Source organism: Microcaecilia unicolor, chromosome 2, assembly GCF_901765095.1.
Source record: "Microcaecilia unicolor chromosome 2, aMicUni1.1, whole genome shotgun sequence".
Taxonomy (NCBI): Eukaryota; Metazoa; Chordata; class Amphibia; order Gymnophiona; family Siphonopidae; genus Microcaecilia; species Microcaecilia unicolor.
In genome coordinates, this window is record NC_044032.1 from 26,092,582 (window position 1) to 26,107,520 (window position 14,939).

The 14,939-nt window shown below is 44.1% G+C and overlaps 1 protein-coding gene across 2 annotated transcripts in view; it reads right to left on the reverse strand.

The window, feature by feature from the left end:
• The window catches only part of DNAI1 (dynein axonemal intermediate chain 1), a 524,712-nt gene that overhangs the window by 204,379 nt on the left and 305,394 nt on the right, over nt 1-14,939 (reverse strand). For both annotated transcript variants that reach the window (XM_030192851.1, XM_030192850.1), the window contains one exon: nt 3,972-4,051. In XM_030192851.1, coding sequence (XP_030048711.1) covers nt 3,972-4,051 — 80 coding nt within the window. The remainder of the gene's footprint in view (nt 1-3,971; nt 4,052-14,939) is intronic.

Here is a 14,939-nt window from a genome sequence, read left to right on the forward strand (position 1 = left end):
TCACCATATAACGGTGAGATGTGTACCTGGACCGTTTAAGTGAAGTCCATAGTAGTGTTCCCTAGGGTCCCCACTGCTCTGCTGGGATGTCTGTGTGGCCAGTCTACTAAGAATGCTGACTCCTCCTACATCCCAATGGCTCGATTTTCTGCATTTTTCACTTGGACAGGTTTTTTTTTTTTCGAAAATGGAACAAAAAGATTAATGGACAAAGCATAAAAAATCTAGCAAGTGACCATTTAAAAAAGAAAACAAGATAGTTGTTTTGCTGTTTCAAAAATTGCTATATTTTCCACTTGGATCCTGGACATTTTGATTTGTATCTATCACTTTCAGGGCACAGACCATAGAAGTCTGCCCAGTACTAGCCCCGCCTCCCAACCACTAGCCCCGCCTCCCAACCACCAGCACTGCCACCCAATCTCCACTAAGCTTCTGAGGATCCCTTCCTTCTGAACAGGATTCCTTTATATTTATCCCACGCATTTTTGAATTCCATTACCGTTTTCATCTCCACCACCTCCCGTGGGAGGGCATTCCAAGTATCCACCATTCTCTCCGTGAAAAATACTTCCTGATATTTTTCTTGAGTCTGCCCCCCTTCAACCTCATTTCATGTCCTCTCGTTCTACCACCTTCCCGTCTCTGGAACAGGTTCATTTGCGGATTAATACCTTTCAAATATTTGAATATCTGTAACATATCACCCGCTTCTCCTTTCCTCAAGGGCTTACATGTTCAGGTCAGCAAGTCTCTCCTCATACGTTTTGTAACGCAAATCCCATACCATTTTTGTAGCTTTTCTTTGCACCGCTTCAATTTTTTTTACATCCTTAGCAAGATACGGCCTCCAAAACTGAACACAAAACTCCAGGTGGGGCCTCACCAACGACTTATACAGGGGCATCAACACATCCTTTCTTCTGCTGGTCACACCTCTGTCTGTACAGCCTAGCAACCTTCTGGCTACGGCCACTGCCTTGGCACACTGTTTTGTCGCCTTCAGATCCTCAGATACTATCACTCCAAGATCCCTCTCCCTGTCCATACATATCAAACTCTCCCCGCCTAACACATATGTCTCCAGTGGATTTCTACTTCCTAAGTGCATCACTTTGCATTTCATTGCATTGAATTTTAATTGCCAAACATTAGACCATTCTTCTAGCTTCTGCAGGTCTTTTTCCATGTTTTCCACTCCCTCCGGGGTGTACACTCTGTTACAAATCTTGGTGTCATCCGCAAAAAGGCAAACATTACCTTCTAACCCCCTTCGGCAATGTCACTCACAAATATATTGAACAGAATATGCCCCAGCACCGATCTGTGAGGCACTCCACTACTCACCTTTCCCTCATCCGAGTGAATTCCATTTACCACCACCCTCTGGCATCTGTCCGTCAACCAGTTCCTAATCCAATTCACCACGTTGGGTCCTATCTTCAGCCTGTCAAGTTTATTCAAGAGCCTCCTGTGGGGAACCGTGTCAAATGCTTTGCTGAAATCTAAGTAGATTACATCTATAGCATGTTCCTGATTCAGTTCTCCGGTCACCCAGTCAAAGAATTCAATGAGATTCGTTTGGCACGATTTACCTTTTGTAAAACCATGTTGTCTCGAATTTTGCAACTTATTGGCGTCCAGGAAATTCACTATCCTTTCCTTCAGCATTGCTTCCATTACTTTTCCAATAACCAAAGTGAGGCTTACCAGCCTGTAGTTTCCAGCTTTGTCCCTATCACCACTTTTGTGAAGAGGGACCACACAGTGGCGTACCAAGGGGGGGGGGGGGGGGGGGGGGTGGTCCGCCCCGGGTGCACGCCGCTGGGGGGTGCCGTGGCGTGCACCTGTGGGCTCCGAGTTCGCTACTCTAACTTCACTGGTTCGCTGCAGCTCCCTCCCTCTGCCCCGGAACAGGTTACTTCCTGTTCTGGGACAGAGGGAGCTGCAGCGAACCAGCGAAGTTAGCGTAGCGAACTCGGAGCCCACAGGCGCGCGCCGCAGCACCCCCCCCAGTGGCGTGCACCCGGGGGGGGGTGTCATTTTGCCGGGGGGGGGGGGAAGGTGTCATTTCGCGGGGAGGGGGCGCGCTGCACCCGGGGGGGGGGGGGGGGTGCATCGGCGATCCACCCCGGGTGTCATCGAGGGTAGGAACGCCACTGGGACCACATCCACTGCTCTCCAATCCCACGGAACCTCTCCCGTCTCCAAGGATTTATTAAACAAATCTTTAAGAGGACCCGCCAGAACCTCTCTGAGCTCCCTCAATTTCCTGGGGTGGATCCCGTCCGGTCCCATGGCTTTGTCCACCTTTAGATTTTCAAGTTGTTCATACACACTCGCTTCCGTGAACGGTGCTATATCCGCTCCATTCTCATATGTACTTTTGCCAATCAATCTTGGTCCTTCTCCAGGATTTTCTTCAGTGAAAACAGAACATGAGCTGTCCAGTCGCCAAAGTACAGCAGCACTTAACTAGTACTGCCATTGATATATTTCCATTAACTAGCCATTCCCTAATCGGCTATTTTAAGGGAGGTCTGGGAGCACAGTTTGGGTACAGCCACAACTTAGCTGGTTGTCCCTAGTTAGCTGGGCACTGACCTGAATATCGATTAGTGCCTGGTTAACTTCCAGGTCAACAGGTCAGCACACATACTCAGATATTGAATGTCAGCTGTGCATGCCCTGGCATTGAATATACAGGTTAGTTCAGCCCGTAGCTGCGAGCAGCTTACAAGTCGCTTACCACTGCAGACTAAATATTAGTCCCATGGTCTTTATCTGCCGTCATTTTATAATGTTTCTAATTAAGCTCTGGAATCTGTTGTCAGATGATATAGTCAAGGTGATTAACATAGCAGGATTCAGTTCCTGGAGGATAAGTCCATAAAAACTATTAACTAGGTAGACTTAGAAAAGCCATTCTATTTTGAATTGTTCCTGACACTCAAGAATTCTGGTGATGCCGATTGAATTGAGCTGTTTCTGTTTACTCTCTCCTTTCTTTTCCTCCCACCCTTCTCCTCCCCTCCTCTTAGTCATGTAGACTTAAAGTGTGCATGTCCTATTAACCCGTCAATTTCATGGCGTTCTTTCTTAAACATTATTTTATGAAAATGTTTTATATAAACCACTTTGACCTGATCCCAGATAAGGCAGTACAGCAAATAAACTCAATAAACAATAAACCATTGTTTATGCTGGCAAGTAACTTTGGGAAACGGATGTAGTTTTTGAGATTAGTCTGGTACTTGCTACCTGGCAGAAACAGGATGCAGGGCTTGACAGACCTCAGACTGACTTGGTATGGATTTCTTATGTTCTTTAAAACTGTTCTCACTCAGTCTAAAAGTGTGCACAATATTCTACTCAGGGCCGGTCTTAGGCAAGGGCGACAGGGGCGGCCACACAGGGCCCCGCGCGGCCTTGACATGACAGCATTGGCATCATGATGTATCGCAGTCTCTCTCTCGCTGAACCCTCTTCGGAACCCTCCACACCACCCTGCAATGTTCCCTCAGACTTGGTTGGCTTTGCCTTTACCTCTTTGCTGCGCAGCAAACAATCGGTCCTCCTATGTCTAGCGACTAAAAGGGCGCTCCAGGTTGGCCGGACACCGGAACTAACTCAGAGTGAGTTATTCTCAGCATCCAGCTAATCAGGTGTGCCCTTTTAGACGCCAGACAGGGCTCCCTGACCAATTACAGCTGCACTTCTGTAGCAGCTCAGCCACATGAAGAAACGTTCTGCTCTTCATTGCATTCAGGGGATATGTTCTGGGAAGGTGGGATACGATGTGGATTTGAATACTATTAGAACATAATGCATGTAAATTATTTTACAAAATCTACCACATGGAAAACTGGTTCATAAAAGCCCATGGATACTTGCTACCTGTGCCAAGTGTCAAAGGGGTATTCGCAGATGACACAAAAACATCTTAATATATGCAATAGGGTCATATATACCTTGTGAATTTTGCCTTCTTCAGTGCCAACGAGGAATAAGTAATCTTTCTGTTTGTGGAAAGCAAAGGATGTTCCGCAGCCTATCAAAAGCAAAACATGCTGTATATTAGCATGCACATCAAAAAACAAACAGGAGCTAAAACAAATCAAATAAGTTATCAAAATATTTTCTTATTTTTGGTATTCAAAATTTTTCACTCAGGACTGCCCAAATTGTTGTCACCTCATTTATAATCTTATGTCCCTGGACAAGCTTTACGTTCTAGCCAACAATCATTATTGTCTGGTCCTACATTACGTGCATGTCCGTCCTCTTCATATCAGAAAGTAATGTTTAACCAATTTCTCCACGTGCAGAATCCTCTCTTAAAACACATTTGTTTCAATCCGCCTTTGATAGATCATTAATATTTTTTCTATCCAATCTGATTGCTCTGTTGAACCGCTCTAGCCTAAGACCCTTGGAGATGAGGTATGCTAATCTATTAACATTGTTTTGGTTTAGCTGTTAATTTAATTATATTTCTGTTTGTTTTATATTTAATTTGTAATTTACTAGCACTTTGTACCGACTACTTAAGATGTAAATCGATTTGATGGCACTGCCCTAAGCGTTTCATCAAATAAAGACAACTTTGAACCTTAAACTGTTCTTTTGATTTTGCTATTTATTTATTTCCAACATGTTCCTCTTTTAACTTTCACTTTATTTTTATTTGAATTCATTCCACATGCTTTTATTGAAATAATTCAAGCAACCACTTTTACTTAAGAATCACATATTACTAATATGCTCCCAAATACTTACAAGAAAGTATCAATAGAAATCAAACAAAATAAAACATGGAAAAGAAAATAAGATGATACCTTTTTTATTGGACATAACTTAATACATTTCTTGATTAGCTTTCGAAGGTTGCCCTTCTTCCTCAGATCGGAAATAAGCAAATGTGCTAGCTGACAGTGTATATAAGTGAAAACATTCAAGCATTACTATGACAGTCTGACAGGTTGGGAGGATGGGGGTGGGTCAGAGGTATGCATGGGGTCATCAAAGCATATCATTGATATTCTAACAGGGTGGGTGTGGATAGGTGAGGGGAGGGTGATCAACAGAGAAATACAGCTTTATGGTTTATAATGGGCTAGGAACCCCAGGTCCTTGTTAAGTCCTTTCTGTTGGGTGTTAAAATATTCAATCATTCTGACTTCAAAGGTCTTACGTTCTTGTATGGTTTTAAAGTTATGTCCAATAAAAAAGGTATCATCTTATTTTCTTTTCCATGTTTTATTTTGTTTGATTTCTATTGATAACCTTAAGAGTGGACTAACACGGCTACCACACTCCTCTACTTAAGAAAGTATCAGAAACTATATACGTTGTTATCAACGGATCAAAGGACGCTGTGGGAACTCATCCCACCTTGGTTCAGACACATAATTTATTTATTTTATTTATTTATTGCATTTGTATCCTACATTTTCCCACCTCTTTGCAGGCTCAATGTGGCTCTGTTTCAATCACCTACCCTCTATACCCTAAAAAAAACCCACAGAGCTCATCACTTACTGTTTATATGCTGAACAAATCAAAACAAAAGTTTAAAAAAAAATCTGGCTGATATTTAGCCCGCTGTGGTCAGTGTTTGTTTTTTAAAAAAATGTTGACCACTGTAGGCAGAATTAACCCTGAATATTCAGAGCTGGGTCATGTCCGGGCACTGAATATCTGGGGCAAATACAGAAAGCAGTGGCCGCTGATGCTTACATAGACAGACCTACCAAGTCTCCCGTATTCAGTGAGAGACTGCCGCTTTGGCGGGTCATCTCTTGCACTTCCGCCACAGCGGGAAAGTCTACCACTGAAACGCTTCCTACCACCACTGTGCTGTTGCTGCTGCTTTTCCCGATAAGCAGCAGCGGCTGCGGCAAAACAACAAAAAATGGAAGCGCAAGGCCACGGCAGCAGCCTTCAAACATGCGCTACACTGTCAGCTCTTCCGGTCCTCTGACCCCGCCGGAACAGGAAGTTGACATCAGCGGGGTCAGAGGACCGGCAGAGCTGACAGCACAACGCATGTTTGAAGGCTGCTGCCACAAAACCGCACTTCCATATTTTGTTGTTTTGCCGCAGCCGCTCATGGGGAGAAGCAAGTGGCCAGGAAACAGATACTGGGGAGAAAGGGAAGGGGGAAAGGATGCGGAGATGGAGGCAGGAGGTGCTAAACGAGAGTAGAGGATAAAGAAAATGGTAGGTGGGGAGCTGGATGGAAGGGAGGTACAGAGAGATGAGTAGAAAAAGGGGACATGGAGCCAGGAAGGCAGGAGAGAGAGAAGCTGCTGGGAAGAAAGGGGGAGACCCTGGCTAGATGGATAGAGAGAGAAAGAAAGACAGGAGAAAAAGAGGGAAGATGCTGGATAGAAGGGTAGGGGGAGAAAGAGGAGATACACTGGAAGAAGGGAAAGAAGGAGACACGATGAATGGAGAAAAATAGGGAGAGAGAAGGGACATGCTGAATGGAAAAAGACAGAGAGAGGGAGAGAGTGACACACTGGATGGAAAGATTGGGCAAGAGGGTAGATGTTGGATAGAAGGATGGGGAGAGAAAGAGGGAAAGCACTGGATGGAAGGGTAGGGAGAGAGGGGGAGATACAGGATAGAAGGATGCAGAGAGAAAGGGGGAGACATTGGAAGGATGGGAATATGGGAGATGGATGGAAAGGTAGGGAGGGAAAGAGGGGATTAGCTAGATGGAAAAGGGGAGAGGATAGAGTTAGTGAAAGTCTGGAGAATAAGAGGAAGGATCATGGGGGGGGGGGGGGGGGTACACCAAAAGTCCATCCAGCTCAGTATCCTTTCTCAACCAGTGGCCAATTCAGGTCACAAGTACCTGGCAAAAATCCAAATAGTAGCAACATTCCATGTGGCTTCCCCATATCTATCTCAATAGCAGACTATGGACTTTTCCTCCAGGAACTTGTCCAAACCTCAAACCCAGATACGCTAACTGCTGTTACTACATCTTCTGACAAAGAGTTTCAGAGCTTAACTATTCTTTGAATGAAAAAATATTTCCTCAAATTTGTTTTACAAGTATTTCCATGTATCTTCATTGACATAGCAGCATAGTAAATTAAATGATGACAGATAAAGACCTGAACAGTCCATCCAGTCTGCCCAGCAGTCACACTTTTGTCAACTGCGGGATACAGACTATAAAAAGTCTGCTTGGAACAGTCCTCACGTTCCAAATTACTGGAGTTTGTTGAAGCCCCCTCTAGCCCATCCTAAACCGGATTGCCATATATGGGACCCAGACCGTACAAGCCTGTCACCGGCCTTAGTTCTTCACAGCCAGAGCCGCTATCTAAAGCTCAACATGCAAACACACAAGTAACCATTTAAGTTTTGGGGTTTTTTAATACCGTTCATTTTCTAATTAGAGATCCTCTGTGTTCATTCCATGTCTTTTTGAATTCCATCACCATTTTTTTCTCCACCACCTCCCTCAGGAGTGTATTCCAGGCATCAACTACCCTGTCCGTGAAAAAGAATTCCCTGACATTACTCCGAAGTCTGCCACTCCACAATCTCAATTCAAGTTCTCTAGTTTTACCATTTTCCCTTCTCTGGAAAATATTTGTTTCTATATTATTACATTTCAAGTATTTAAATGTCTGTGTCATTATCTACCCTGTCCCTCCTCTCCTCTACGGTATACACATTCAAGTCTTCCATTCTCTTCTCATATGCCTTTTGGCACAAGTCCCATACCATTTTTGTCGTCTTCTTCTGGACTGCTTCAAGTCTTTTTACATCCTTAGCAAGATACAGCCTCTAAAACTGTGCACAATACTCCAAGTGGGGCCTCACCAATGACTTGACAGGGGCATCAACACCTCCTTGCTTCTGATGGTTATGCCTCTCTCTATACAGCCTAGCATCCGTCTGGTTATGGACACATCTTGTCATACTTTTTTGTCGTCTTCAAATCCTCAGATACTATCACCCCGAAGTCCCTCTATCTGTGCATATCAGCCTCTCATCTTCTAGCACATATGGCTCACTATGAACTTCTTTTTAATTGCCATACATTAGACCATTCTTCTAACTTTCGCAGAAACTTTTTCATGTTTTCCACTCCCTCCGCAGTGTCCACTTTGTTACAAATCTTGGTATAATCTGCAAAACGGCATACTTTACATTCTAACCCTTCTGCAATCACTCACAAATATATTGAACAGAATCAGCCACAACACTGATCCATGAGACACTCCACTACTCACCTTTCCTTCCTCCGAGTGAATTCCATTAACCACCACCCTCTGGCATCTTCTGTCAACCAGTTCCTAATCCAGTTCACCACTTTGGGTCCTAACTTCAGCCTGTCAAGTTTATTCAAGAGCCTCCTATGAGGAACCGTGTCAAAGGCTTTGCTGAAGTCTAAGTAGATTACATCTAGTACACGTCCTTGATCCAATTCTCTGGTCACCCAGTCAAAGAATTCAATCATAAGAACTTAAGAATAGTGATACTGGGTCAGACCAATGGCCCATCTAGCCCAGTAACCTTCTTCCAACAGTGGCCAAGCTAGGTCCCGAGTACCTGGCAGAAACCCAAATAATAGCATGATTTACCTTGGATAAAACCATTCTGTCTTAGATCTTGTAACTTACTAGATTCTAGGAAATTCACTATCCTTTTCTTTAGCGTCGCTTCCATTACTTTTCCAATGACTGAAGTGAGGCTTGCCAGCTTGTAGTTTCAAGCTTCTTCTCTGTCACCAATTTTGAGTGTCCCCTAGTCTTTGTACTTTTTGAAACAGTAAGAAATTGATTCACTTCTGCTCATTCTACTCCACTCACGAGTTTGTAGACTTCAGTTACATCTTCCCTTAGCCATCTCTTTTTCATACTGAACAGCCCTAACCTCTTTTGCCTTTCCTCATATGAGAAGAGTTCCATCCCCTTATCATTTTGGTTGCTGTTCCTCAAAACCTTTTCTAATTCCACTATATCATTTTTAAATACAGTGACCAGAACTGAATGTAATACTCTAGGTGAGGTCTCACCATGGCGCAATACAGAGCCATTTTAGTATTCACAGCCTTATCTGCCTAATAATTCCTAGTATCCTCTTTGCTTTGCTGCCCGCTGCTACACACTGGGCAAAAGATTTCAGCATATTACCTACAACACCACCTAGATCTTTTCTTGGGTGCTGATCCCCAAGGTGAACCCTAGCATCAGGTAACTATGATTTGGATTATTCTTTCCAGTGTGCATCACTTTACATTTGTCCACATTAAATTTCATCTGCCATTTAGATGCCCAGTCTTCCAATTTCCTAAGGTCTTCCTGCAATTTTTCACAGTCTGCATGTGTTTTAACAAACTTGAATTTTTTTGTGTCATCTATAAATTTAATCACCTCACTTGTTCCAATTTCCAAATCATTTATAAATATGTTAAACAGCACCGGTCCCAGTACAGATCCCTGCGGCACTCCACTATTCAACCTCCTCCATTGAGAGAGTGGCCATTTAACCCTATCCTCTGTTTTCTGTGCAATAACCAATTCCTAATCTACAACAGAACATTGTTTCCATGACTTTTCAATTTTTTTAAGAGTCCTCATGAGGAAATTTGTGAAAGGTTTTCTGAAAATTTAAACATAATACATTAACTGGTTCACCTTTATCACATGTTTATTCACGCCTTCAAAGAAATGAAACAAATTGGTGAGGCAAGACTTCCCTTGGCTGAAATCATGTTGACACTGTCCCAAACCATGGTTGTATATGTGTTGCGTAATTTTATTCTTTATAATATTTTCCACTATTTTACTCAGCACTGACGTCAGGCTTACAGGTCTTTAGTTTCCCGAATCATCCTTGGAACCCTTTTTAAAAATCAGTGTTACACTGGTCACCCTCCACTCTTCAGATACTATGGACGATTTTAATGACAGCTTATAGATTACTAACAGCAGATCCGCAATCCATGTTTGAGTTCTTTCAGTACCTTTGGATGCATGCCATCCTGTCCAGGTGATTTATTACTCTTCAATTTGTCAATTTGGAGCAGTACATCTTCCAGGTTCAACAAGATTTCATTATCTAGAGGTGAAAACTTTTTAGATCATCATCAGACTATATGCTGCGTCCTCCTCAGCCAGCAGTGTATCTCTTTGTTCTGGATGTATCACATAATGGAGTAGAATCTGGATATTTGAATATTGTCTGTCAGTCTTTACTGGAAAATCTAGACAAGCACTCGTGTTTTGTCATCTGCACGTCATTGCATCAGTACATCGACCCCTGAGGCAGCCGCCTTTGTTGGCGCCGAAACACGGCCCGTGTCGGGTCATTGATTAATAAAGTACTCCTGTTGTCCTATTTCTGAAGGCCCAGTGTTGCTTTTTTCTTTCGATTTGGAGCAGTACATCTTCCAGGTTCACCAAGATTTCTTTTAGTTCGTATGAATCATCACCCTTGAAAACTATTTCTGGTACAGGTAAGGACCAAAACAAAGAATTCATTCAGTCTCTCCACTATGGCCTTGTCCTCCCTGAGTGTCCCTGTTGCTCCTTCATGATCTAAGGGTCCCGTGGATTTCCTCGTAGGCTGTCTGCTGCTAATGTACCTGATAAAGTTGTTAATGTGAGTTTTTGCCTCTGCAGCCAGTTTCTCTTCATATTCTCTTTTAGCCTTCTTTATCAATGCTTTGATTCTAACTTGCCAGTGCCAGTGGCGTTCCTAGGGGGCTGACACCCGGGGCGGATCGCCGATGCGCCCCGCCCCCCGGGTGCAGCACGACCCCCCCCCGTGGTGAAAGGGACCCCCCCAGCGAAGGAACCCCCTCCCCGGGTGCACGCTGCTGGGGAGGGGGGGTGCCGCGCGCCTGTCCGCTTCATTTGTTTCCATGCTCTCTCTGCCCCGGAACAGGAAGTAACCTGTTCCGTGGCAGAGGGAGCACTGAACGAACGTAGCGGACAGGCGCACGGCACCCCCCTAGCGGCGTGCACCCGGGGCGGACCGCACCCACCGCCCCTCCCCCCTAGGAACGCCATTGGCCAGTGCTTATATTGTTTCTTATTTTCTTAATTTGGATCCTTTTTCCATTCTTTAAAGGTCACTATTTGGATCTAATAGCCTCTTTCACTTCACCTATTAACCATGCTGGCTTCTTTTCTCTTCTTTCCACCTTTGTAAATGCATGGAACGGTCTGGGCTTCTAAGATAGTATTTCTAAAAGGGTGTAAAATCTTTTTACACCCTTAATAGATGGAAAAACAAAAAGTGCATCGTAGCATGTTCTTCTGTCTCTAGTTTTAGAGATAAAATCTACATGATCTATCAAATAGCTTGGACATTTTTCATTCAGAATTTTGCATAAAAATACAGAAGAATTTAAACCTAATCCTCCCAGTGCAATTCAGTGAGGTATAAAGAGATTTTCTCCTGCTTAATCATATTTCATATAACCAAAAAGAGTTAAAAAGAAAATGCACATTTAAAGTTGCATCCATTTTTGGAGCAGGTCTCTAAGTTATGGGCGACAACCTGGCACTACTCACCATTGTTATTATTTGGCAAGCCCAGATTGAGTCCCCCCAAACCAAAGGGATGTGTAGCATTTGTGAAACGAGCTACTATAATAGCAAAGAAAACTATTCTTTTGGACTGGCTCTCTCCAAACGGACCATTGATTCAAAGGTGGAGGCTGCACATGGTGTCACTGCTGCGTTTTGAGTGGTGGATGTGCCAGAGGAAGCTGAACTCAGATCTTCAGCAATTCCTAAGGAGATGGAGCCCATTCTTGGAGACACTCCCTCCCAGTACCCGGAGTCAATTGCTGAACTTTTAATGTCTCAATTTGTGAGGGTAGCCTGTGCTGACAACTTAATACCAGGAACTAAAGGGATTAGGGGTAAGGGGAGGGAGGGGGGTTAGAAGGAGAGGGTTGGAGGGATAGAGGGAAGAGAGGAAGTTGGGGTAAACAATATGGTTAAAACGTCAATGCATAGGTATCTGTAATGGTCAACAATGACGAGCCGGTTAATAAAAGCATGTGGTAAGCCGGGAGGAATGTAAAAATGGAAAATGATTTCAGCTGCATGATGACATTCTGTATTTGTGGCTCCTTTGAACAATGTGCATGTTATCTATGTTGTTGCTAATAATAAAAAGAATTAAACATAAAGTTGCATCCATTCAAAGCAAGAACCAATTGCATTCCTGCGATTTTTTAGTGCTGATGTAATTGTTTTTCTTCTTTTCATGCTATGGTTTTGGATGTGCTCTACTTTTTTCCTTATGTGCATGTTTTTCTGTACTATCACATATTGTAGTTGTTTTCTATCTTTTCAATTCCTATTTTTTTATTTGTACACCGCTCATTTCTACTGGTTAGTTTGGGCACCATAAAGCTGTATTTCTCTGTTGATCACCCTCCCCTCACCTACCACACCCATCCTGTTAGAATATCAATGATATGCTTTGATGTCCCCATGCATACCTCCTACCCACCCCCACCCTCCCACCCTGTCAGACTGTCAAAGTAATGCTTTGATGTTTCTCTTATATATACTATCTGCTAACACATTTGCTTATTTCCGATCTGACGAAGAAGGGCAACCTTCGAAAGCTAATCAAGAAATGTATTAAGTTATGTTCAATAAAAAAGGTATCATCTTATTTTCTTTTCCATGTTTTATTTTGTTTGATTTCTATTGATAACCTTAAGAGTGGACTAACATGGCTACCACACTCCTCTACTTTGGGCACTATAGAAACTTTAAATAAACCATAAACACAACTGTAAATGTGCAGCGCTGACCCAGGTATGTGAAAAAGTGTTTTCCTTTTAACTCAGGGTTGCAGCTCCAGAGACGCTGTTACACCCCTGGAACTAGATACAGTAAACTTTTTCATGTAGACAAAAAGTAAGAAAAAAACCTTCCAGTGCTTATGACCCTTGATGAGGCTAACAGGAGTTAAGTGATGAGCTGTAAAATTTCTCACAGGTGAGCAATACTGCGGTCCTGTTACATTTCAGGCCAGAAGAACAACTGTCCGTTGATCTGACAGAGTGTGGGAGGGAGTTGGGATCAGTAGATGCTAGCATGTCAGCAGTGTATGCAAGATCCCACTGCTGAGGGTGGCCACTGACACATTCCCAGAACACAGGACATCTCCTGTCACGTTTCAAAGGTGGACTTTTCTCCCTGTCAGGCAGATCAACAGCAATGAGGGCGAGGACACAGTAAATGTATATTCACAGCCTCTGAAACTGTTCAATTCTCTTTTATGCCTTTGCACTGTAAAGAAAGTAGCACCATGAGGTGTCCCTCTTCTAAGGGAAGAGGAACACATCATTACTGCCTTCTTACCCTGCTGGCCTGCCATTATTCTGCCTGCAACCCCAGAGTCACCTGAAGACCTATTATACAACAGGCTGCCTGGCAGGACATTTCTCTCATGTAAACTAAAGGCAGTTTTCTAACATTTTTCATACTAGAAATGTTAATCCTAAGTTTTGCAAATCCACAGAGCCTATTCTATAAAGGAACATAGGAATTTACCGACACATCCAAATATAAATCAAAAAAACATTTTCCCCCAAAAAATGGGTGGGGGGGGGGGAGGGGAATGCTAACGAATACAATCCGAGGGTTTATATTCAAGTAGTCTTCTCCTTCCCCTCTCCCAGTGGCATCTGAAATTCCTCCCCTCCCTTTCCTTTCAATTCCTTTTCTCCTTCCTCCCCAACCTCCGAACAGAGAGAGCCCGCTCTCGACACACCCGTAGGCATGCCCGCCTGCCCGCTCCCTCCCCAACCTTCAAATAGAGAGAGCCCTCTCCCGATATACCAACAGGCCTGCCTTCCCACCCACCCCATCCCTTCCGGGTGTACTGTTTCACCTGGTGGCCTAGTGGAGAGTAAGAGCAGGAGCTATTCTCATGTGCTCCTACTGTCTTCCTCATTGAAAATGGATGTCCTACTAGTAGCGGCTGTGATCCCCAAGTGGCTGGCATGACCTTCAGTGGCAATATTGCTGCCTGGATGTCCAACCGCCACCTGAAACTGAACATGTCCAAGACCGAGCTTATCGTCTTTCCACCAAAACCCACTTCTCCTCTTCCTCCACTTTCTATCTCAGTTGATAACACCCTCATCCTCCCCGCCTCATCTGCCCGCAACCTCGGAGTCATCTTTGACTCCTCCCTCTCCTTCTTTGCGCATATCCAGCAGATAGCCAAGACCTGTCGCTTCTTCCTCTTTAACATCAGCAAAATTCGCCCTTTCCTCTCTGAACACACCACCCGAACTCTCATCCACTCTCTCATTACCTCTCGCCTGGACTACTGCAACTTACTCCTCACCGGCCTCCCACTTAGCCATCTATCCCCCCTTCAATCTGTTCAGAACTCTGCTGCACGTCTTATATTCCGCCAGAACCGATATACTCATATCACTCCTCTCCTCAAGTCACTTCACTGGCTTCCGATCAGATACCGCATTCAATTCAAGCTTCTCCTTCTTACCTACAAATGCACTCAGTCTGCTGCCCCTCACTATCTTTCTACCCTCATGTCCCCTTACGTTCCCGCCCGTAACCTCCGTTCACAGGATAAATCCCTCCTCTCAGTACCCTTCTCCACCACCGCCAACTCCAGGCTCCGCTCATTCTGCCTCGCCTCACCCTATGCTTGGAACAACCTTCCTGAGCCCTTACACCAAGCCCCCTCCCTGCCCATCTTCAAGTCTTTGCTTAAAGCCCACCTCTTCAATGCTGCGTTCGGCACCTAACCCTTACCGTTCAGTGAATCCAGACTGCCCCAATTTGACTGCCCCATCAGACCGTTCACTTGTCTATTAGATTGTAAGCTCTTTGAGCAGGGACTGTCTCTCTTTGTTAAATTGTACAGCGCTGCGTAACCCTAGTAGCGCTCTAGAAATGTTA